Source organism: Bufo gargarizans, chromosome 9, assembly GCF_014858855.1.
Source record: "Bufo gargarizans isolate SCDJY-AF-19 chromosome 9, ASM1485885v1, whole genome shotgun sequence".
Classification (NCBI taxonomy): domain Eukaryota; kingdom Metazoa; phylum Chordata; class Amphibia; order Anura; family Bufonidae; genus Bufo; species Bufo gargarizans.
In genome coordinates, this window is record NC_058088.1 from 102,666,726 (window position 1) to 102,692,914 (window position 26,189).

General features: G+C 44.3%; 2 protein-coding genes across 4 annotated transcripts in view; one reads left to right on the forward strand and one right to left on the reverse strand.

Annotated features, from left to right (window-relative positions):
• Positions 1-585: 585 nt before the first annotated feature.
• On the forward strand, positions 586-11,416 carry ZBTB33 (zinc finger and BTB domain containing 33). Its single transcript, XM_044268299.1, has 2 exons — positions 586-710; positions 7,553-11,416. Exon 2 carries the CDS (start codon positions 7,555-7,557, stop codon positions 9,565-9,567), a length of 2,013 nt encoding a protein of 670 aa, XP_044124234.1. The 5' UTR covers positions 586-710; positions 7,553-7,554; the 3' UTR covers positions 9,568-11,416.
• Positions 11,417-22,976: 11,560 nt separating this feature from the next.
• The window catches only part of TMEM255A (transmembrane protein 255A), a 64,260-nt gene continuing 61,047 nt past the window's right edge, over positions 22,977-26,189 (reverse strand). For all 3 annotated transcript variants that reach the window (XM_044305238.1, XM_044305236.1, XM_044305239.1), the window contains 2 exons: positions 25,333-25,476; positions 22,977-23,877 (listed from right to left, as the gene is read on the reverse strand). In XM_044305238.1, coding sequence (XP_044161173.1) covers positions 23,716-23,877; positions 25,333-25,476 — 306 coding nt within the window. In that variant the 3' untranslated portion in view covers positions 22,977-23,715. The remainder of the gene's footprint in view (positions 23,878-25,332; positions 25,477-26,189) is intronic.

Consider the following 26,189-nt stretch of genomic DNA (forward strand, 5'->3'; position numbering starts at 1 on the left):
AGCCCCCGCACTGACGTGAAGATAAGGCACACTACAGCACAGTGCTTCAGTATAAAAGCCCCGCACTGACGTGAAGATAAGGCACACTACAGCCCAGTGCTTCAGTATAAAAGCCCCCGCACTGACGTGAAGATAAGGCACACTACAGCACAGTGCTTCAGTATAAAAGCCCCGCACTGACGTGAAGATAAGGCACACTACAGCACAGTGCTTCAGTATAAAAGCCCCGTACTGACGTGAAGATAAGGCACACTACAGCACAGTGCTTCAGTATAAAAGCCCCGTACTGACGTGAAGATAAGGAACACTACAGCACAGTGCTTCAGTATAAAAGCCCCCGTACTGACGTGAAGATAAGGCACACTACAGCACAGTGCTTCAGTATAAAAGCCCCGTACTGACGTGCAGATAAGGAACACTACAGCACAGTGCTTCAGTATAAAAGCCCCCGTATTGACGTGAAGAACAGCGCGTTATATAAAGGGAAATAAATAATAAATAAACTTCTCGCGAGATTCGTTATGAACGGAAATTGTCGACATTTTCCGAACGCTTCTTTTCCCACTTCGGTCAGTGGGGGAGGGGGGGTCGCCTCCGGTGCCCTCTGCAGGTCAGAGCTTGGTATTGCAGCGGTGCTCGGTGGCTGCGGGAGGAGCTTGTTCATTCGTTGTCTGCGGAAGCCGAGGCACCGGGTGGCCCGGGGACACCAGGTAAACGCTTCGCAGGGGGCGGCCGTGGCCCGTCCTGTCCTATAACAGCCGGTATCCCCGGGGCAGGGAGCAGAGCGCGGGTTCGGAAGCCCGGGCCGCAGCGTGCGGCTTACTGAGCCTCGAGGCCTAGAGGCGCCATCAGCAGCAGCAGCCCCGGTCTGGGCGCCTTTGTAAACGCCGTTGCCGCCATGTTGCCGGGCTGGTGTGGGGCTCATGGCTGGGCACCGGGTGGGGGTGCTCCGTGTCGGCGGGCACTGAGGCCTTCTAGGCTGGCGGCTTGGCTGGGCGTGTAGGCCGCTAAGGAGGGCAGCATGGCAGGAGGGTCCCGTCAGTGTGAGGGCAGGGCTCAGGTCGGCATGCACGATCCCTGTGGGAAGTGATGTGTGACCTGGTGCAGCACATGGAGGCAGGAGGAGATGCTGGTACAAAGAGCTGGGCACACATGGAAGTGATGGGTGTGTTATGACTGGCACCCGTGTACTGCCCATGGGCACCAGCTCCTGTATGTATGTGTATGACCATAGTGATGAATGGTGACTAGTCACCGCTGAAAACCTCTGCTCCTCTGACGCCGGGCACCATACTGATGGTCTCTGCCCACAGCGTCTGATCTGTTGGCATTAGGACTGTAGATGTAGAGGGAAAACCTCTGCAATGTTGTCATGGGGCACGCTGAGGGCGACGTGGTGAGAGGAGTGATGGCCGGGTAGATGTGTCCGCTCTCATACCTTCACCCCAGAGCCGATGACACACAGCCCACCGTCATATGAGAAGGGGGGGGCATCTCGGATAGTTTGGAAAAGCCAAGGATCAGGTATAAGGGCTCATTCACACGACCATGCCCTGTTTTGCGGTCTGCAAACTGCCGATCTGTAAAACACGGATGCTGCTCGTGTGCCTTTAGAAATTTACGGAACAGACTGGGTCCGCACCCGGGCCGAAAGCAATGCGGCTTGGATGTGGAACCAAACCACGGTCGTGTGAATGAGCCCTAACACAGGTGACAGGAGTAGCAGAGATGTGACGGTAGGCAGCAAACCCATGCTTCGTCACACAAGGCTTACGGCAGTGAATAAAAATGTCATTTGTTTTCTCTGCCTCATTAAAGGGTTAACAGGGTCACAATCGGATGTCACCTTGTATATGAATGTTGCCATCAAGGAGAGAGGAAATGCCACTGGTAGAAACCTTAAAGGGGTTGGCCCAGCTGGGACACTGAGGGCATATAGCTAGTGTCTGCCATCCATGTCAGCTAGGTGCAGGTCTCCAGAAAGGGACACCGCCCTCCACCTCCAGTCCCATAGCGTTTGTGGTATCCTGTCCTTCACTTCAGGGGCCCCGCTCCTACCTGACATTGATGGCATACCTAGTCGTGGTCCATCAGTGTTATGCACTCCGACCTTGCAGGTCGGCGACGGTAACACATGTGATTCCATTCCTTTTGGTCATGCGTGCCCACCGCCCCTCCATTTACATTTGTGGGACTGCCAGAGGGAGGCGAGCGCTGTGTTTTGAGCAGTCTCGTAGACTGAGTGCTTCTGCTTGACAGGGTGCACAAAGTAATTATCAGTCTCAGCGGGTGGAACCCCCCATTGCTTACTGCCTAACCTGTTGGTGGCTGATAGGTTTCAATCTTGTGACAGATCTTTTAAACAATTGACATTCCTTAGGATTGGCCATCAATATCTGATCGGTGGGGTTCTGATATCCTGCGCCGCTGCTGATCAGGAGTAGCGCCGGATCTGTACCGCTGCGTCCATAGTGTAGTGGACATGGCTGGTTATTGCAGCGCTGCTCCTATGGAAGTGAATGGGAGCGGCGCTGCAGTACCCACTACACAATGGACAGAGCTGTGCAGTTCTGGAGCCTTTCTCCAGGCCAGAACTACTCCTGAACAGATTTCAGGTTCGGGGTGTCAGTCGCCCATTAAAGAGGACCTGTAACCACTCCTGATGTCTGTTCTCATTCATAATGGTATTCCATATCTGATGACCAGAGGTTGCCGTACATATCATCCAGCAGAGTAAGATGCTCATTTTTGAGGAGTATTTTTAGACAAGGAGACGTACGACATTTGCAGTCATTCTGATAAGGCTGCGATCGGGCATAAAGGCCGAAACCTGCCATCTATGCCAAAATTTGTCTGGATCCCCGCCGGATCCTAGTATAGTCAGTGATCTTTTGAATCTGGTGAACGCCGGCAGGTTGTTCTCTGCTGGAACAGGCCACCAGAAACATTCACTGGAGATGTGAACGCAGCCTAAGGCATCTTTCACATCACGTTTTTTGTGAATGTGTGTATATACAGAAATGAGGCAAGTGACCTGAGATCTATCTGTCTATAAACTTTTAACAAATCAGTCCTGCCCCACAATATAGTTAGCCGGCCGCAATGCGGAGCATTCTGGACAGAATCAGGCCGGAAGGCACTGCCTGGTGTGAACGAGGCCTTAATGTGATCACAGCCATTAGTTTAGTGCACACTCCTGCTCTTAGCACATTACTACCCGTACCTCTAGGTGGTTTAGGCAAATTAGCTGCTGATGTGGCATGGAAAGGACCCCCCTCACCTTCCCAGTTTGACAACACCTGCAGAAAGGGGGTCCTCTGAGGGCTGCTGGCAGAGTTGAGCGTTCTAGCAATGCCCCTGGCTCTGGAACGGCTCTGTCACTGCTCCTCCCCCGAGCCGGAGACGTGACAGAACCTTTCATAGCTCTGTCATTTCTCCCCCCCCCCCCCGCTCTGTCACCGCGGCTGCAACACTGCTCTACGCCCACTGCTCGGTCACCACCGATCCACTGCTCTGGTAAACAAAGCCATCTCAGCCCTGCTACTTACCCGCAGCAGGGCCAAACTACCGAACAAACTACTTGCCCGGCGCCCGGAACTGCATGTCCCGGGCGATACGATTTCCACACCCCTGGAGTTACAGAACGGTACAGACAGAGAGAGGGCCCTGCCCACGAGGGCTTACAATCTAAATGGTATGGGAGAAGGACACAGTAGGTGAGGGTGATGCTGGTCATGGCGGTATAGAGGCAGCAGGGTGACTGGTTGTAGGCTTGTCTGAAGAGGTGAGTTTTCAGGTTTCTTTTGAAGGATTCCACTGTAGGTGAGAGTCTGATATGTTGGGGTAGCGACTTCCAGAGTATGGGAAATGCACGGGAGAAATCTTGGAGGTGATTGTGGAAAGAGGTGATAAGAGGAGAGGAGGAGGCCTTGCGAGGATTGGAGATTGCGTGTGGGGATGTATTGGGAAAGTAGCTCAGAGATGTAGGGAGGGGACAGGTTGTGGACAGCATAAGGGTCCATTCACGCGTTCGTAGAATAGTTCTGCATCCGTTCTGCAAATTGCAGAACGGGTGCGGACCCATTCATTCTCTGGTGCAGAAAAGGATGCCGACAGCACACAGTGTACTGTCCGCATTTCCGGAGCACGCCCCCGTTCTTCCGGTCCGTGGCTCCAGAAAAAAATATAGCATGTCCTATTCTTGTCCGCAATTGCAGACAAGAATAGGCAGTTCTATAGGGGGTGCCGGCCGGGTGTATTGCGGATCCATATGTATTTGTTAATATTTTGAACTGAATTCGCTGGGCAGTGGGGAGCCAGTGAAAGGATTGGCAGAGGAGTAACAGGGTAAGAGGTACATCAGACAGGTGCGGGGCCCACCTTTAGGACCTGCTCCTCTCTCCAGAATGGGTCCTGTAAAGTGAAGGTGAGCGCACTACGTATGTGCGGCATCCTCTCCATTCACTGCAGTGAGACTTCATACCCGAATGAGCGCTTGGCTCATTTCCGGAACTTCTATAGCAGTGAATCGGGGATGCTGTTGTCTGCAGCTTACCTGATCCTCTTATTACTTTCAGCTAATTATATATTTTTTTTTATTTTATTTTTAAGATTGCAATTCAAAGTACCGCCTTTTTTTTTTTTTTTTTCTGCTGGATGTTAAAGTGTAAATAATAGGAAGGCAAAATAGACCACACTGACGCACCTTTGGCATAAATTTTTCAATAGAAGGCAATGTATCAGTTTTTTAGTTAAAGGCTGTGTTACATTCCTGTTCCACGTTTAATGTACACACAACGTATACGGATGCCATACAGTGGCGTCTGTCACCATAGAATTCCATTGTAAAAAATATCTAATGTATACGTTTTTTGATGGCCTCTGCAGGGTCATAAAGCGCGCTGCCCTACATTTTTTCATCCTTTTTTTTTATTTTTTTTATTCCCCCCCCCCCCCCCCCCCAATATATATGTTAAACATGGGACAAAAACGTGACGTGACCAAGCCCCTAGGTGAAACGTGTGTGCTGTCCGCATTTCTTGCATCCCCCCTGCCCCATAGAAATTAATGGGTAAAATGCAGATCGGATGCTGTCTGAAAATAGTCATGTGAATGTAGCTTAAAATGTATGCGGGTGCCATGTAGTGTAATGGGGCTCACGTATAGAGCTACAGACATTGGAGCACAGGTCGCCTGTAGTCTCGTTCTGTATATGTGGCCGTATGGGCTACAGAAGAATGCTTAAATCAGCACTAAGGCCATGTCCACATTTCCGTTTTTCACTGACGTGTGCTGTCCACATTTTCTGTGTACCCATTGATTTGATACAGTTCACACATCAGTATTTCAATTTTTTACTGACCATGGGTCATGAAAAAATTAGGGAGACATGCACTATTTTGGTCCGTGACGTGGACCAAACACGGCCATTGAAGTCTATGGGTCAGTGAAAAGATGGCGCATGTGTTGCGTCTGTTTTCCACTGAAGAGTGATAGGAGATGCTTTGGAAATGTAATTTTTAGCTGAGCAGCGTGCCCTGATTATGGATGACCCAGGGAGGGTAAAAATGGACACACGGATTAAACGTGGACACTATTTTTCACAGACGTCAAACCGACACAGAAATGTGGATGAGGCCTCATTTTCCTCTTTTCTATCCTGCAATCTTAGCAAATTTCATCCAAACGCTGCAGAAAAAAATCTGTGCAGACATTGATTGACCTGTGATGTTATTTGGCGGCATGTCAGGTTTTTTCTGTGGATTCTCACCGCAGATTTCAATGTGTGCCGATTCACTGCAGAACTTTTTGTTCTGGTACATGGAGCATACTCTGTTTGTCAAAGGAGTTGTTCACCTTCAGGGGTCTTTCAGGCATGTGGCCTGTGGAGGGAAACGTGCTTAACAAGCTCCCCGGCTCCATCACCCCCCCTTCCCCTCCGCTTGATTGCTTCGGGCACCACATGTCATTATCCTGGCAGTGGCCAGTGATTGGGCACGACGTCACCCACCATAAACAGGATGTTGACATGCGAAGGAGCCGGAGCCTAGAGGTGGGAAGCAGGTAAGTATGCTTCCCTCCAAAGGTCCAGCCACGTGGGGGAGTCTTTACCCCCTACTATCTACCTGAATAAATGAGACATGCAGTTTATTAACCCGTAAATGAAAAACATACTAAACATTACATACATGGGTTTGGTATCACTGTGTAGATGTAATCAGTGGATTTGTACAAAAATAGAGGAAAGCACAGGAAGGGGATGCCGCGGTATAGGAACATGTCACTAGATGGCGCAATTTCCTATATTATACAACAAATAATGCACGTGTGATGTATTTCTTGCAATTCTTGTAAGAGATTCTGATCCTGCAAGCACCAACCAGCCCATGAGAGCGTGCACAGAATTAGTTTATCATGATTAGTAACGTTTGGGGGCACACCTGACTTTTTCCTCTTGTAACAGTTCCCAGAAATGCATGAAGGGCTCATGCACACGGCCGTGGGCATTTTTGCAGTCCGCAAAACACAGATACCAGACGTGCGTTCTGCATTTTTCAGAACGGTACGTCATGCCCTCTGTAGAACTGTCCTATCCTTATACGCAGGGCAGTTGAGAATAGGACATGTTCTATTTTGTTATTTAGCGGGGCCACAGAACGGACATACGGATGGGCACATTGAAGTGAATGGGTCTGCATCCCACCCGCAAAAAATGCAGATCGGATGCAGACAAAACTGCTACGGCCGCGTGCATCAGCCCTGAGTGGTAAGTCAGATGTGGGTAAGAAGTTGAATGACTGTAGTTATCTTTTATCTGTTTCCCAATAGAACGATGGTTAGGGTATGTCCACACAGGACATGTACGCTGCCAATTTGCCAGCATTTTATAATGCCAACAAAGTGGCTGAGATATTAAGAAATTTCATCCACGTGCTGTGACAAAAATCTGCGGAGTAAATTGACCTGTGGTGCAGATGTTAAAGAGGACCTGTCGCCTCTCCTGACATCTGTGTATGTTTTAGGAGCTACTTGCATTCCCCATGTAATAATTCTGGGGCATCTGTTCTATAACTGTATGATGTGCTATTCCTTTATTACTATAGGAATGAATTGCTAGCAGTCTGCAATAAAGATCCCAACTGGGTGTTATTAGGGGTGTGCCCCTGCACAGTCTGACACTATTCAGTCGGTGCTGCCAGTGTCAGACCTTCACTGCAAACTGCTGGCAGTTCATTCATAACTTCTATCAGGAATAGCACAGCAATAGGTGCTCCAGAATTGTCATTACAAGGGGGATGCTAAATTGGAAATATCCAGAGAGGTGTCAGGTCCTCTTAAAATTTGCAGCATGTCAATCTATGCAGTGCATGGGGTGCAGTCTGCAACAAAGCCGTCCCATGTAGCCGTACCCCAAATGTCTTTGCTACCAGGTTAAGATTGTGTCCAGGGTCACTGGATATAGGAAGCTGTGCAGCAGTGTATAGAGGATTTTAGATGCAGGGTACTGAGGAATATTGCTAATCTGCTGTCACATTTTTGTATTTATTTGCAGACATGGAGTCGAAAAAATTGATTACGGCAACTGACACCCAGTACTCTGGCAGCTTGCTGCAAGCTCTAAATGACCAGCGGCTGCAGGGCTTGTTTTGCGATGTCACAGTCATCGTTGAGGACCGCAAATTCCGGGCTCACAAGAATATTCTTTCTGCCTGTAGCTCTTATTTCCATCAGCTCTTCATTGTGGCTGGACCTGTCGTGGAGTTGAATTTCATCAGAGCTGAAATTTTTGCAGAAATTCTTAACTATATTTACAGTGCTAAAATTGTTCGTGTGAAATCTGACATGCTGGAAGATCTGATAAAATCTGGAAAATTGCTCGGAGTTCCTTTTATAGCAGAGCTTGGAATACCTCTGTCACAAGTGAAGAGCATGTCTGGTGGAGGTAAGGATGGTGCTCCTGACGCCCAGTCTAACTCGGACCCAAAAGCTACAAAAAACAGTCCATCCTCAAGTACAGGTAAAGCTGCGGGGAGCAAGGAAATGCCAGTCATCACCGAAGCATTCTCCTTATCGTTCACTAATGAATCCAATATGGAAACACACGTGATAGAAGACGAGTCGGACGACGACGACGACGACGTGATCTTTTGTTCAGAAACTGTGCAAGCCAAACCGGTGACTAAAGAAAAGAAAGAACCTGTGCTAACCCCAATTTCTAGTTCTAATGACCAAGTGTCAGACACAAAAAATCCTGCACCCTCTAGTCAATCTGAGCAGACTAATGAAAACACTAAGCCTCTGACCCAACCCACTTTAAAAAACATGGTTGCTGCATCGAGTAATATCAATTCAAACCAGTCGCCTCAAAATCCCCCTACAAACGGTTCTCTCGCCCCTCCTGCTCCACAACCTGTACCGGTTACAACTGTGAGTCCGGTCCAGACTTCCCAGAACACTTCATCTTCTGTTACAACAGCATCGGCCGAGAAGCAAGCACCTTCTGATGCTAACCAAAACTTGCCAAAACTGCAGCCAATTGGTATTATTAAGCCAAAAACCGAACTGATATTAGATGGAAACGGCATTTCAACTTGTCCTATTTCTTCAGCAGTGTCCTTGGAACAGCCAACAATTACACACAAAAATGTGTCTTTTGATGGCGTTCAAAAAAAGCAAGTCGTCACCTTCAGCCCCGGATCGTCTTCGAAACCAGGAGAATTCAAAATTAAGATTGCCGACGTTGTTTCTGGAACCAGCAAGGACTCTTCTGAGCCTCGGCGCATAATGGACGGTAAGAAAATCATTACGCTGGACACGGCCTCAGAGATTGAGGGATTGTCTACAGGATGCAAAGTTTATGCAAACATTGGCGAGGATACATACGACATAGTAATCCCCATCAAGGAAGATCCTGAAGATGTGTTGCCCAAGCTGGAAGACGATGATGGCTTTCCAGATCATAAACGGATGAAACTAAAACACGAAGACCACTATGAGCTCATCGTCGACGGGAGAGTCTATTATATCTGCATTGTATGCAAAAGATCCTACGTCTGCCTGACGAGTTTACGAAGACATTTTAACGTGCACTCCTGGGAAAAGAAATATCCTTGTCGGTACTGCGAGAGAGTCTTTCCTCTTGCAGAGTATCGCACAAAGCATGAAATTCACCATACTGGTGAAAGAAGATATCAGTGCTTGACTTGTGGTAGTTCATTTATTAATTACCAAGTCATGGCTTCACACATTCGATCTGTTCACAGTATGGACCCTGCCGGAGATTCAAAGCTTTACCGTCTAAACCCATGCAAGACTTTACAGATTAGGCAGTATGCATACATGGCGGAAAACTCCAATTCTGTCCCTGTTATCAGTGACGGCGGAATCGTGTATGACATTGACCCAGACAAATCTGAACCGGCATCCGCAGAGGACCACTCTAACGATGGGCCAAAACCTGTAAATTGGGACGATATCTTCCTTCAGCAGTCCAACCAGAACATGTTTAAACCAACTACTTCGGAAGGCAGTACAGAATTTGAGTTTGTTATACCAGAATCCTATTAATCATATTAACATTTTAAGTTCAGCGTAGTAAGAGCGCGGAGTCCATGATCTTCAGGTGAACTGCTGTCAGGAGTTTTATCATTTTAATATAGCCTACAAAGCGGCATAGATTTAGTCTTTCTTACGAGTCACAGGCAGTACGCGAGGGCATCTTCTCTCCATTCTTTTAGCTGGCCGCTGATGCAAGTTTTACAGAGACTATTGCCATAACTTGGTTTCTCGCAGTCATTGTATAGGATATGATTAGGCACAGAACTTTGTAATAAAAAAATAAAGACGTGTGTATTACACTTCACCGCCGTTGTTCCAGTGTGAGTCAGACACGCTCCCCTTTAGGCATGTTCGCACTTTACAGGCCATTGGCATTCGTTTGGCAATGCCTGGACCCGTAACCTGATTCAGCGGTCTGAGGGGTTAAAAATAAAGCTGAATGTTCTCTCGTGAAGGGGCCAGAACTGAAGGTCTTCCACTCCTGAAGTGGATCGCTAGCACTGTGTAATGCAATGAAACAGGCGGGCGGTAGATTTTACACATTTTATAAAGCGTTTTCTCATACAGGTTGGACCTACTGATGTGTCAGACATAAGCTACAGAATCGGTTAAGGGTTTTCAGTCTTCTAGAAATGTATTCATGTGTCACGTTTACTGTGATGGAGGTATCATTTGTATGTGGATTGTGTTACACAAGAAAGAATACCTTGCACACCAGAAATCTGTTAAATCCCTTTAAGCGGAGCACAAGTTACTGTGCATGTATGTCACTGGTAATACTTGCATCTGTGCACATGCCTCAAGGTTATAAGGGGTAGTTCAGCACATAGTTGGCTGCACATTAAAAAGAACTCGCGACTTAGTCTTACGCTACATTAAGGCTGCAGTTGGACTTCTTATGCAGGGTGCAGGCACGGCGGCCCTCACAGATACGAGGAATTGCACTACAGCTACACAGCACATTTTCATCAATGTGACATTGCAGCAGGTAGCCATACCGAAATAATGTACAGTTATACATGAGCATTGTATTTCAGTTCACCTGGGAGCTTATATATAAGTCCCTGAAGTAGCCGTACATGGTCAGTAGGTGTTAACCCAGTGCTCGTTTGGCTATTTCTCATGACCTCTCCATACAGATTCACTCTTGGTTTGGCCAAGCATGCATGTATTCTGAATAGGGGAAAATGCTGTCGTACACCTCTGGCTCCTTATCTTCCTTGAAGAAAGGATCAGGCATGTTGAAATTGAGCATGTCTAACATAGGCCAAACAAATGTCGACCGAATTTCAAATACACCACAGATGGTCAGCTGATCCGATGGACTATGGCAGTGATGGGTAACCTTGGCACTCCAGCTGTGGTGAAACTATGACTCCCAGCATGCTCCATTTATTTCTATAGAGTTCTGAGAGCAGCCAAGCAAGGGGGCATCTTGGAAGTTGTAGTTTTACCACAGCTGGAGTGCCAAGGTTAGCCATCACTGGACTATGGTATAATGTGTCGTCTATTTCCCCAGGGAATCTGTCACCAGCGACCTTCCTATCCAGTTTTATACATTTGCATAGACACACAGCTGTGGTTCCCCTGATTATAAAACAGTTTTGTTTGTTGATCCAAGTCGCCATTCTCGAGTTATGACACTTTTCCTTGGTATGCAAGTTAACGCTTTGGTGCCATCGCCCTTATTGCGCCCAAGCTCTGCTTCTTTCTGTAACCAGCTCCTCCGTGGCTGTTTTGATTGACAGGACCAGGGCCGGGCTGGCCACAGAAAGTTGTGAAGCTGGAAGTTGGATAGGAAGGTTGCTGGCGACAGATTGCATCACATAAACCCACTTCATATCGTTTTTTAATATCCCCTATGTACAAAAAATATATACCTAATCCAAAAAGGTCTTACAGATGTAAGTATATTCAGTGATTAAGGGGGCATTTACAAGGCCGTATGCCAGGCATGTCCAAACTGCGGCCCTCCAGCTGTTGCAAAACTACAACTCCCAGCATGCCCTAATATAATAGCTGTAAGCTATCCAGGCATGCTGGGAGTTGTAGTTTTGCAACAGCTGGAGGGCCGCAGTTTGGACATGCCTGCCGTATGCTTTTTTTTCGGTCAGACAAGAATAGGACATGTTCTATGTTTTGCGTGGCCGCAGAACGGACATACGGATGCAGACGGCACACAGTGTGCTGTCCGCATCTTTTGCTGCCCCATTGAAATAAATGGGTACACAAATAATGCAGACCGAAACTATAGTCGTGTGAATGCTCCATAAAGCAGAAAAAAAAGCTATTGTGTTGACTTTTTTGGATTACGGTATTCCAGTGTGATTTTGTAATCACTATGGTCCCAACAGTAGTCAATTCTCAGCGTCTCCTGCTGCACTGTGAATGGGGCAGAGCTTATCTGCACAATTCATTTTCTTGGAACTTCAGCAGATACTTGCTACCTTGGTACAAGATGCCTTCTCATACTGGACCTACTCTTTAGTTAAATGAGTATTAAACCTTTTTTCCCACTGGATTTGACAGATGTTATTTTTATACGGTTTTCATTTTTTCTTACTGTAGACTTGTTTGGTTCCTGCATACTTACGCTGTTTCCCTTAGTCTAGGTACATGTCTCTTCCCTCCTACATGCTTGTTATAAAGGATTAGGGCAGAAGACTGGGCTTGTGTAGTTAGTATAGTACAAGTAGGCAAATGACTACGGGCTTCTTGTAATGGCGGCTTTATGTGTGGTTATAACACTGTGGATACTTAACATTGTACAGGTATCAGAATAAGCTAAGGTGCAGGATGACAGCTGTATGTAATAGAAGACTGAAGCGCGCTAGCCCAGGTTGTATGGCACAGGAAGCTAAAGCTTACAATCACAGGGTTGAGGTTCTAAACATTGTGTATTTGTTTACTAGGAGAATTAATGAATTGCGTCGCTTATATCTGTGGGCAATGGCGTTTTACACCTTCCAGTCGTACCTCATACCAATACAGTGCATTGAGGACCTCTAATGTCTTCATGTGTAAAAGTGAAAAGAACACAACTTTGCTTTGCCCAGTCGTCTGCTGTGGTAGGAGTGAATAGTGAAGCATAGCCATGCGTGGAGGATCGGACAGATTGTGAGAAGTGCTGGGCATGCTGGTATCCGTGGCTCCACAGAGCAGACAGTCCTGACCTAGAATGATGACGTTCAGGTCACTGCCATCTTCTGACTCTAGACCCAGTAATTGGGCGTCCCCATAACTCATGGCATATAGTTAGGGTATGTTGTAAATGCTTGATTGCCATGGCCCCCCCCCCCCCCCCCCCATGATTTTAATGGCTTAGTAATTCACTTTGTGTATTTTTCATGTAGAAATGATAACTTACAGTTTACAGGAGAGGGGACGTATACTGATGAATAGCATTATGTAGGGGGAAAGGGCTCGAAAACGGACATGTCCTAGCAGGTAGTCTGGGCAGCATGGAAGGGTCACAGATAGTAGGAATCGTAAGAAATGGGAGAATCTGCATGCTGTTAAATGATGCAACCCACCCCTGCAGTATTTATTTCGACCATTGCACTTACTCAATACTATTATGCTGTCTAAAGATGCTAAACTGCAAGCAAGGAAAGCCGCCACACCTCCGTTAATCCTGGCACAACTTCCTCCCTTATGGTTGCTAGACGTCTCTTGTACATTGAGGTTACAGTCCTAAATTTGAAGTTCAAGCTGAAGCCTTCACTTTCTCAGCCCTTGCAATATTGCTTTTCAGATGGCATTCCAGTCTCGTATGTACAGAATGAAAACTGTGTCGTCTGCGTGTCTGTCGTCACTGCCCATCATGGAATGCGTATGTTTGTCTCCAAGACATTTTGGGTTGTATTCTTCGATGATTTTATTCTGAAATTGTTTTTTTGGTACCAGTCATGTTGTATATATATATTATACTTGTACAGCTTTTTCTGAATTTTTTTTTTTAAGTCGTGTGCTACTTCTCACTAACAGATACTTGAGCCTTTAGACTTTAGAGCTTTCTATGGCAAACCAATAAACATTTTTCAATCTGTCTGACTCGTGTAACATGATTTCATTGGAAACTTTGTCTGGGCCCACGTGCAATTATGCTTATGTTTTAATACCAAAGTCAAAGAGCCACCAAAACAAAAATAATAAATTAATACCGCTTTGCAAGTAAATGGCATTTTATATTCACAACTAGGATAGAAGGATCTTGTCGTGGCATATCAGGACTGATGTGCTGACCGTAAAAGGAGTCGGAGGCAGGCTGAGCCTCCTCACAAACCGCGGAGCAACTAACGTGTGAGCTCTGACGAAGGGCCCTTCTACATGGGGCAAGCGGGACCCTAAGTACGCGTAGACCGCTGGGAGGCGGGTCAGGGTAGATGGGGCCCCTCGGGCAGACCCTTATTCAGATTGTGTGGACCCCAAGGATCAGGGGGAACCACACTTGGTGGTGAAAATAAACGTAGATGTCCTGTGTCCCAGGGTAAGGACCAGGACAGTGCCTTGTGTGGGTAAGAAAACAAGGATAGATCTTACCAGTACAGAGTAATAGGCGTGTTTATTCACCGAGCTCAGGAGGTCACCGAAAATGATGGTCCTTTCCCAGCGCATGGATTGGGTGTCCTTTGAAGAAGGGTCTTCGTGAGATAGGTCATGCGTTGTAGAGGGCTGCAGGGAAGTAAACTGTCCCTGTTGCACCCTGCTTGACCTATTATGACCCTAGTGCCCTAACACGGGATCCGTGCCCCACAAGGGGTGGTCCCGTCCGGAACCTCACCCTGGTCTAAGGTCCCTATAAGAGCCTGCCGGGGTGATGAGGACACCTGATATAGTGGAAATAAAACCGTGGGTACAATGAATGAGTATGTCCACCTGTCCCTACGAGTTTCTTTGATTGAACATACTTGCAGGATAGTTATGGTAAACCCCTTGAATCGTCAGGGGACGGGGGTTAGCACAAGTGGTAGCTGTCCTCAGTTGCACAGTATGAATAGTATATTACTGAGCAAGATAGAGGGGGCAGACTAGGTTAGGCCACTAGTGATACGTGGTGTAATACACGTGTCTGTCTGTTTATGTTTGTAAGGGGTTTAAATATATATTTTACTCAAATTATTAAAAGTCACATATTTGAGAACGTTACTGCCCCTTTAATTTTCACATATTACGCTTCCGAGCAGTACTTTGGTGAGAGGTGTGGCTGCACCATTCTCCCTTGGAGGGACGACTCCCCTTTGTTTTGTTTCCCTTCTACATGGGCCAATTGTCGGGCATGAACAGTCGTCCATCTGATCGTTGGCCTGTGTAAAGTTTGATAGCATCTTTCATGTAGAATTTTAAAATTGTGTGCAGAGCTTTACCATGTGTAAATGGGGATGTGCCAAAGGATCACACTAAAGATTGGTTAGACGCACACAGTCCAAATAATTGCTGTATGTGCGTGGTGCCAAACATGGCCCGATTGACGTGCTGTATCGTCAGTCACTTTGGGAACAAAATCTGCCAGTGTAAAGGGATACTTGCCATTTGAGGCTCACTACTTTGAAGGGAGGCTGTCATCACCAAAATCAGTATCTGATCGGGGGAGCGCGACGCCCAGGACCCCCGACTATCAGCTGTTAGAGACGACACCAGCGCTCCTGTGAGCCTTGAAGCCTTCTCACCACTTACCAAGCACAGTGCTGTACATTGTCTAGCGGCTCAGATCCATTCACTTGAGAGTGGCTGAGCTGTATCGAGGCCACGTGACCGGTGAATGTGTTGTAACTGGCCTAGGAAAAGCTGAGGGAAGGCCGTGGCTGCTGCCTTCTTGAACTGATCAAATATCCAGAGGGTAGGTCATTAAATTGTCAGAAAACCCCTTGAAGCCATCTGGTTTCTAATGATGTCCCTGGCTAATTCATCTAGTGGGCAAGATCACAGAAAAACTTTTATTTTGCAAATGAGGAGCTTGAAGCCACGTGCCCATTCATGTTTGATGGCTTTTTATTTTATTCATGTGAGATTCCCTGGGGAAATGCACATGTATTTAAACAAAAACAAGGCCATCAAATGTGAATGGTTAGGAAGGGGGCGCAGCAAGCCAATCTCCTCATTTCCATACAGCGCACTGCGGAATAAGAATTGTTTGCTGCGATCGTACCCATTGGAAGAATTCGCCAAGGAAATCATTAGGAACCAGATTACTTTGGCTGTGAGGTATTGTGGGAAGTTTAGGGGCATTTTGGGGTGGCGGGTTCCCTTTAAAATTGGAGCTGTGCATACTTTTCAGTTCTGGATTTATGCTGCGGTAGCTCCAGGGTTGTAATTTGGCTTTCCTGGAAGAGAGCCCTTGACTGTGCCCCTGGATTTCATATGCACACAGCTCTGTGATTTCCCACATTAAAGGGTTTGTCTCACAGTCAAATAAATTTACTGGATGATCAGATGGTGTGTATAAAAGAAAAAACTAATTATTTACCGTATCCCGATTCCAGCATCATGGCTCCCAGTCCCTGTAGTCTGAAAATGATGATGTGCACATGACCACCGCTGGCCAATCAATGGCATGTGTCCACATTGCTTCTGGCCAATGTATGGTCCCAGCGGTGCTGTCTGCATGAATGGCTTGTGACCACATTATTTGGCAGGTAGCATTCAGGTGTGTGTGTATATGGCACATCTGTGTGCCTGTTCCAGCACTGTGCTGAACAGGCGTGTTTTTTTTTTTCCATTTAGACCATGTCCAGCTGCGCTGTAAAGTTTTGAGTGTTGAAAAAAACCCTTTAATTGCGGAATCACATGAGCAAGTTAGCATTGAAAAGAGTGAAATCGGCAGTAGATCTGTAAATCATGCGGATTTAGTGACAGATTGTGACCATGGCTTAACTTTCTGATCAGGATATTATATTGCGATTGGTTAGGACGTGTTTTCTTAGCTGTCCATAAAAGCCTTTAGCCGCTCCAGGACCGCCTAACGCACGGATGCGTCCTGGGCGCATCCGTGCGTCATCTCACGAGAGGCAAGATTTCCTGTGAGCGCGCGTTCACAGGAACGGAAGGTAAGAGACTGGATCTACAGCCTGCCAGCAACGATCGTTCGCTGGCAGGCTGTAGTTGCGATTTTTTTTAACCCCTAACAGGTATATTACCTGCTACCTGGTCCTCTGGTGGTCCCTTTTGCTTGGATCGACCACCAGAGGACACAGGTAGCTCAGTAAAGTAGCACCAACCACCACTACACTACACCCCCCCCCCCCCTTGTGACTTATTAACCCCTTATCACCCCATATACACTCCCTGATCACCCCCCTGTCAGGCTCCATTCAGACACCCGTATGTGTTTTACAGATCCACGCATCCATGGATCGGATCCGCAAAACACATACGGACGTCTGAATGGAGCCTTACAGGGGGGTGATCACCCCCCTGTAAGGCTCCATTCAGACATTTTTTTGGCACAAGTTAGCGGAAATTTTTTATTTTTTTTCTTACAAAGTCTCATATTCTACTAACTTGTGTCAAAAAATAAAATCTCACATGAACTCACCATACCCCTCACGGAATCCAAATGCGTAAAATTTTTTAGACATTTATATTCCTGACTTCTTCTCACGCTTTAGGGCCCCTAAAATGCCAGGGCTGTATAAATACCCCACATGTGACCCCATTTCGGAAAGAAGACACCCCAAGGTATTCCGTGAGGGGCATATTGAGTCCATGAAAGATTTAAATTTTTGTCTTAAGTTAGCTGAAAAAGAGACTTTGTGAGAAAAAAAAACAAAAAAATCAATTTCCGCTAACTTGCGCCATGCCCCTCATTGAATACCTTGGGGTGTCTTCTTTCCAAAATGGGGTCACATGTGGGGTATTTATACTGCCCTGGCTTTTTAGGGGCCCTAAAGCGTGAGAAGAAGTCTGGAATCCAAATGTCTAAAAATGCCCTCCTAAAAGGAATTTGGGCCCCTTTGCGCATTTAGGCTGCAAAAAAGTGTCACACATGTGGTATCGCCGTACTCAGGAGAAGTTGAGAAAAGTGTTTTGGGGTGTCATTTTACATATATCCATGCTGGGTGAGAGAAATATCTCAGCAAAAGACAACTTTTCCCTTTTTTTTTTTATACAAAGTTGGCATTTGACCACGATATTTCTCTCACCCAGCAGGGGGTATATGTAAAATGACACCCCAAAACATATTCCCCAACTTCTCCTGAGTACGGCGATACCACATGTGTGACACTTTTTTGCAGCCTAAGTGGGCAAATTGGCCCACATTCCAAAGAGCACCTTTCGGATTTCACCGGCCATTTTTTACAGATTTTGATTTCAAACTACTTTGCACGCATTTGGGCCCCTAAAATGCCAGGGCAGTATAACTACCCCACAAGTGACTCCATTTTGGAAAGAAGACAACCCAAGGTATTTCATGATGGGCATAGTGAGTTCATGGAAGTTTTTATTTTTTGTCACAAGTTAGTGGAATATGAGACTTTGTAAGAAAAAAATAAAATCATTTTCCGCTAACTTGTGACAAAAAATAAAAAGTTCTATGAACTCACTATGCCCATCAGCGAATACCTTAGGGTGTCTACTTTCTGAAATGGGGTTATTTGTGGGGGGTTTCTACTGTCTGGGCATTGTAGAACCTCAGGAAACATGACAGGTGCTCAGAAAGTCAGAGCTGCTTCTAAAAACAGGGAACCCTCACGTTCTTCATGTTGAAAGAATGTAACACATGAAACAAACCAGTTTTTTTTAAGTTTATAATTTCTTATTTAGGTTTTATGTTTTTGATAGTATGCTGCCATATACTGTATTGTGTTTAGGCAGAGAACTATTGAAGGAGAAATCCAGACAAACTACCTTTGTGATTTCAATAAAAATTATCTATTTCTCACATTCATTAAAAAACAAATCGCTTCATAAATCTTAAGCATTGACCTTTACAATTAACCCCCTTGGTGGGCGCAGTAAAAAAAAAAAATTACATTATTCCAGTTACATAAAAGCACCACTAATAGGCACTAACTGCATATGGCTGCTATTTACTACAAGAAAGTTTTAACTAGCACATCCATAAAGCTAACATGCAAACAGTGAGCTTCCCCCTAGTGGTCATTGCAGGTAACTGCTGTGATAGTGTCAAGACAAGCAAGGGTTGTTAGTCGCATTCGCCAGTCTGTACAGACATTACATAGTTGTTTAAAGAGGACCTTTCACTAATATACAAACTCAAAACTAACTAGATCAGTGGGCACTTACTAGTATGCCTGGGCGCCGCTACGTTCGCACGGTATATGCTCCGGTGTCTCAGCTCCGTCTGTTGTATTGGACTGATTATTTTGTAGGAGGCGTGTCCCTTGCTGTAGTGCTGGCCAATCGCAGCGCACAGCTCATAGCCAGGCTATGTGCCATATCTTGCGGTCCACAATACGGGCACGGGCGGTCTACAGTTGTGTGCATTAGCCCTAACTGTTTAGCAAAAAATAACGTGAATTTAATAAAAATGTATTGATATCGTTTCATTCTGTAAACGTTACCCCTTGATAAAGCACGTTTCTCAATCAGGGCTAAGACAGAGATGGGGCCCAGGCTTAGCTAAGGAACTGAGTCAGCCCCTTGATCGCATCACTGACAAAGCAAGAGGGAAACGCTTTGGCGCAAGGCCGCCTTTTTCAAAGTGACAGTTCTGCCCTTTGCTAGAGCCAGAGGCATGGGCAGTATAGGATAAGGACAGATATACAGCTGCACAGTCTGCAGTTATAGAAATCAAGGCGACTGCGCTGGTGAGATGTTTTATCTAATTCAACCACACTGAGCCCTGTTAGACGCAGCACGTATTTACTAGCTTGGGACTGAATAGGGGCATTGTCCATATTCAAACAGGCAGGTCTGTTTTTCACATAATTTGTATGAATTCAGTTATAGCTTTCAAGGTTGTCTAATAAAAGGTAACATCGTTGGATTGTGGCTGATACTGGATGTCAGGCTGTTGAGGAGAAAAATTACTTTTGGAGTTGTCAACTATGCGGATTGTGATATCAAGAAGAAGGTGTTCCCCTTTGGTGCTATAGATTCAGACTAAAGCCTTCTTATATGCCAACCACTATAAACTATGTGTACATATATATGTTACCAGTGTAAATCTCCTATATGGCTTATATCCTGCTGGAGACCCCACCACAGACTGGTACTCACATAACCCACCCTTCTGCTGGACAGAATGACCTCAGGTAATCCTCTCTGTTATAGACACTTCCTAGCTTGAAATACTATCAAACTGCCACGAATTTCCACCAATCCAAGTTCAGAACGGTTGGCTGCTTGGTTAGTGATGTAAGTGAATTCCACAGAATCTGCCATCAGTTAATAATCAGGTCAACTGTGATGTTGTAAAGTTGATTTGGATTCCACCGATCAGAGAGCACCGTTGGGTATAAACAGCAGAAGCCACCTTCTCTTTCTGGATTAGATCTGGAGAGGATCTCAGAGGGCAGCACAACCTCCAGAGCAAGTGTGAAGGCTCCAATTGGCCATATAACACAGATATCTGACGAGAGAATTGTGGCCAACACTTCCACTGCACTTGGCTGTTGAATGGAGTAATGTAACAGCATAGGTAGATGTTCTGGTCTTGGTTCAGAGTACAGTATCAGAACAGACAATGCACAATACCTTTCACACTGTATGTAGATGTGTAGCTGGACAAAACACAGAAAAATGTCGTCATATCCAGATACAACAATCTGCAGTTCAATAAAAGCCCATCTCATTGACCCAGAGAACAGCTGGCAGCCCGCTGGTTGTCATTTGTTACCTACAGAACTATTAGTTCCAGCATGCCCTGCCGAACGATATGTGGTTAACACTATAATAGTTTTCTGCTTACCTCCTTCTGTTCCTGGCAGTTACCTGTTCTGCAAACCACACAGCGGGCACAGATACTGTTGGACCTTGATCCATGATTTGCTCCACTCCCAAAGCAGAGAGACTCTGCACACTATGGAGGAGTACCCACCTAATGGGAGAGTAGGCATGGCACATGAGGTTTGTGATAAACAGTCCTCTGCAGCTACTCATTCATGGTCCATTCATACCACCGTATTCCATTTATTCATTTCAATGGCCCCGCAAAGAAGATAGAACATGTCCTATTCTCGTCTGTTTTATGTACAGGAATAGGCATTTCTAACATAGGACAGAATGTGCAGGACCACAAGTTGTGGTCTGCAAAAACGGATATGGTTGTGTGAATGGGCCCTTATGATGATAAAATCTACTGAGTGCAGCTGTGCCCCCCCAATAGATTTGATGCCGATAGGCAAAAAGTGGTATGACTTGGGCTACATGCACACGACCGTTGTGTGTTTTGCAGTCAGCAAATCGCGGATCCGCAAAACACGGATGGCGTCCGTGTGCGTGACGGCATGGACAGCCTTTAATATAACTGCCTATTCTTGTCCGCATAGGGCGGACAAGAATAGGACTTTTTTTTTGCGGACCACAGAACGGAGCAACGGATGCGGACATGTGGGTGTCATAGCTGTATAATGTCTGATAGTCCTGAGTTATATTACCCCTGTATAATAATGTACCCTGATACCCCTTAGTTATATATAACTAAGGGGTATCAGGGTACATTATTATACAGGGGTAATATAACTCAGGAGGGCTATCAGGAGACATTAAACTTCCCAGGCTGTGAGCTGTGCGCTGAGATTGGCCAGCGCTGCAGCCTAAAAGGAGGAGACGCCCACAGGACAAGGGCAGACTCCGCCTACTATAACTTACAGAGCGAAGATACAGGAGGACATAGCGGGAGAACGGAGCGCCGATCTACATGTCAGCATACTTAGTTCACATTGTTTTTACAAGTGAAAGGTCCTCTTTAAGCATTAAAAAAAAGTCCTGAGAAAAACTTTACCTAGAAACTGCACTGCATCTGCATCAGTTATGAATGGATCCGGTTGTATTTATTAACATAGCCAAGACTGATCAGTCATGAACTCCATTGAAAGTCAATGGAGGACGGATCAGTTTTCTATTGTGGCAGAGAAATCGGATCCGTCCCCCTTGACTTGCATTGGGGGTCATGCCGGATCAGTCTTGCTTCGCATCCCAGGACGGAAAGCATACTACAACATGTTGCGGTTTGCGCTCCGGTATGGGAACGCAACTAAACGGAATGCATTTTGGAGCATTCCGTTCAGTTCAGTTTTGTCCCAATGGACAATGAATCGGGACAAAACTGAAGCGTTTTCTCCGGTATTGAGCCCCTATGACGAATCTCAATACCGGAAAACTAAAACGCTAGTGTGAAAGTAGCCTAAGTCGGTGGTTATGAATCTTTTGTTTACTGAAGCAGGCCGTCAGTATCAGGTTAAATAACTTATTCCTGGACAACCCCTTTAAAGTAGTCCACTATTCATTTTTTATGGTGGAGACATACAGCTAAACTTGATAACGCCAAAAAAATAAAAATTGGGAGAGCTACAGTACTAGACACAGCTTATGGACAAGCCCTGCATTGTCCATAAGCAGACATTTTCTTTCCAACCAGCCACTTTGTCTATTTCATGGGTGGCTGGCTGCACTGGGTATGGGGTCCACATTCTTGTGATCGGTGGGGGTTCTAGCAGTAGGACCCCCACTGATCTAATAGTCATCCCCTATGCTGTGGAATGCCCCTTTAAAACAGCACTGAGCTTTCAACAAACATTGCATTAACCCTTTCACTACCTGAGTTTTTTTTGTTCATCTTCCTTCCCTATATTCCTTGAGCCATAACTTTTTTATATTTCCATTCACATAGCTGTATGATGGCTTATTTTTTGCAGGACAAGTTGTACTTTCTAATTCATTATTTAGAATTTCATTAATTATGGCATAAAATGTAGTGGGAAGCCGTAAAAAAAATAAAAATCCAAATGGGGTGGAATTGGAACAAAACCCGCTGCATGAGCGCCATGTTTACACATCGCTCACTTTTAGCAGTTTTCCTCTATGCTTGCTGAATATCTGGTTTGCAGTTCTCTTAGACATGTTGGTGGAGACTAGCAGCTATCTACTGCACACACAAAGTAGAGGAAAATCTGCTTCCTAACTGTCTCACAGTCACTCAGAAGCAGCCCCAGGATAAAGGAGGACATTACAGAGAAGTGCTGACCTATATTTTTGTGAATGAAGCACTTGTGCTGATCTATAACCTTCCTATGCAGCAGTGCAGTCTGCTTGTCTGTGTGTCTCCCTAGCTCCACTCCCTCCCCTGTCCGTAGACTTGCATGTGTAATATCATCCTGCTACTGAAATTGTTCATCATGGATGGATGGGGGGGGAGAAGACATTTTTCAAAGAGAAAAGCAATTACCAGAGTGAATGAGCAAGCCAGTAAACAGCTGAGAACAGGAGAAAGGATATTGCCTGTAACCACAGTATTGTTTCACATCAGACTTTATTGTATATTACATAGTGATATCTTCACTAAATTATAATACAATTCAGAGGCACCAACATTGCATGATAAAATGAGACTTCCCCAGTTATTTCCCAGTCTATGTTAAAATGATAGAATCCTTGGATTTCGATGTAAACAGGATCTCCTCCGTGTAAGTTTAACTGGTAGTTCACAAATGAAATATGCACTCCTAGACCTTCTCATCTATCCTTTGTAAGTTGGTATTGAGCTGTAAAGCTTATGTAGACAGTCTCATCTCTCCACAATGTCTTTTGCTTTGCTGGTGCTTTGATTGAAAAGGAGGAAGCATGAGCCAAAGACAAGATGCGAGGGTGAGGTTGCCCAGGCATTACATATTCACACAATGTTCATGGAAAAACTGTGAATCACTACACGTAGTATTATAAAGTATACACTTTCACGACAAATGAAGCACAGAGACTAGTGCAACCATGAAATCAATGTGACATTAAATTATTTTTTTACCTTTTCAGCACATCCATGTAAAGCGGACAATGTGCATTTTCCATTTGGCAGAATAAAAAAAAAAAAAGTCATCTGGGGCATCTTGCACACATATGTACACTTATAATTTACACAGTCATCCATTTCACACAGATATCTTAAACATATTCCGTAAATGTATAAAACGTTATATCATTTGGCAGGCTTTTGGCCTATATTTTGTAGGAGGAGATAAAGACCTGTGCCAATGAAGATCATGGTGTGTAAGGCGGAGGCTTTTCATCTGGTGGGAAATACGGTGGAGAGTAGCGTGGGGGAGCAGTGGATGGCCACATGAAACTGGGACCAGAATGGGAGGTTGAGTTGGGATCATCAGATAAGCCAGAGGGTGTAGAAGCCGGAAAGACAGTGGAATGCTGTAGAACAAACACGTGCATCATGATACATGGCAACAGACGTTTTGTTACTCTAGTGAAAAAAAAGTTACCCAGTGCAATTACACTATTAGTTACACTACTTTTGTAAAGCTAAACCTCTTGTGCTAAACTAGAGCAGCTGAACTTTATTTGGGGTTAATCAGAGGCACTTTAGATGATGGCTGGTGTTTGCTGACTCCTATTTAACATGATTTTGAATGTGATTGCTTAATTCTGAACACAGCTACATCCCCAGTTATAGGAGGGTGTGCACACTTATGCAACCACATTATTTTTGTTTTTTTGTTTTCTTCCAGGGTGGATTTGATTTAAATCAAACCGATTTAAATCACTAGTCAGTAAGGCTTGATTTAAATCATAGTTTTTTACATAAAGATTCATATTTGGACAATTTTTCTGTTGTACTTAGGAAGGAGAAAAATAATCATTACCTTAATAATAACAATTTAAATAAGATTTATTCAACTGAAACAATAACATTACAGCATGTTATTTGCTTAAACATCCATGTTTGTTAACTAATTTGGCTAAAGAAAATATATATATTTTAAGAAACTTAGACCGTCAGCCCAGCCTACACAAGAAAGTGATATTTTGAAGTGAAAGTGATGAAGAAATATTGTTTATATTCTATTCACTGAACTTTAAACTTAGCACTGAAGGGGTTGATTCTGTATTTATAGGTTTGTAGAAGATTAAGATCTTTTTCTCAACTCTTTTCATGTTAGAAATTCAGTTTTGAGAACTCCAAAATTAAACCAAGCATCTGTGATAATATCTTGTAGGCAGAGAAACTGCCCAATAATCTTACAAAAACCTCTGGAAGAGCATGACATTGTGAATGGATTAATGGAATTTAACAAAAAATTAAACATATACAGCCTTATTCTACATAATTAAAAAAGTAATCTTTATTTCATAATGAAATAACCTTTGGATGGTAATTTCCCTCAAAAAGCATTTTATATTAAAAAATCCAATTTAAATAAAATAAATCTGATTTAAATTAAAAAAAATCTGATTTAAATAAAAAAAATCCGATTTTTTCAATTAAAAAAAAAAAAATCATTGATTTTTATCCACCCTGTATTTCTTCTCTCCACCTAAAAGATTTCAGTTTTTTTTTCAATTGCAGTTGTACAGTTTATAGGTCACATTAAAGGTGGAAAAAGTTCTGAAATGATTTATCTTTGTCTCATTTTTTTTATATTGCAGAAACCTGACATTTTAACAGGAGTGTGTAGACATTATATATATATATATACACACACACACACACATCTTTGCTTTATGCTCCTGCTTCTCAGCATAATAGACACACAGTGCAGAAGAGATGAATGTTACCCCTCCACTAGTCTCAGAAAATGGATTTCCAATCTGCCTGCTAATTAATGAAAATCTCATTATCATCAGGTCCAGATTATATTTCCATACCTGTAAGTCATAGGCAGTGTAAGGTGGCAGGTGTGGAGTGCTGTGATAGTAGGTATTATAGGACGGCACTGGTGGTCTTGTGTTGTACTGTACAGTAGGACGTGGGGTCTCCACAATACAACTAATGGCAGGAATAGTAGGATTCTGTAAACATAATTATATAATAAAATTAATATGTTATATGTTAATTAATAATATGTTAAAAAAAAAATCATAAAATTTGTCTTCTAGGAAGCTATGCCTGCTTAAGTGATCACTTAAAAAGGAAGAAGAAAAAACAGGCACTCCTTATCTGGATTTTGAGTTAAAATGTACAGAGATCTTTATTATACTTTTCCACATAAAATGAAGATTAAAATATAAATATAAAGCTACTGCTTATTTTTATGAACACTGGCTGGTGGAGGTAGTTTCTTGTCCCTTGACTGAAGATCACTATTTAAATATATATATATATATATATATATATATATATATACATACACACATACACACACATACATACATACATATACACACAGTGAGATGCGAAAGTTTGGGCAACCTTGTTAATCGGCATGATTTTCCTGTATAAATCGGTTGTTACGATAAAAAATGTCAGGTTAAATATATCATATAGGAGACAAACACAGTGATATTTGAGAAGTGAAATGAAGTTTATAGGATTTACAGAAAGTGTGCTATAAATGTTTAAACAAAATTAGGCAGGTGCATAAATTTGGGCACCACAAAAAAGAAGTGAAATCAATATTTAGTAGATCCTCCTTTTGCAGAAATTACAGCCTCTAAACGCTTCCTTTAGGTTCTAATGAGAGTCTGGATTCTGGTTGAAGGTATTTTGTACCATTCCTCTTTAC

Coding starts and splice junctions, on each gene's coding strand:
- ZBTB33 (XM_044268299.1), top strand. CDS start 7,555: ATGGAGTCGAAAAAATTGATTACGGCAACTGACACCCAGTACTCTGGC.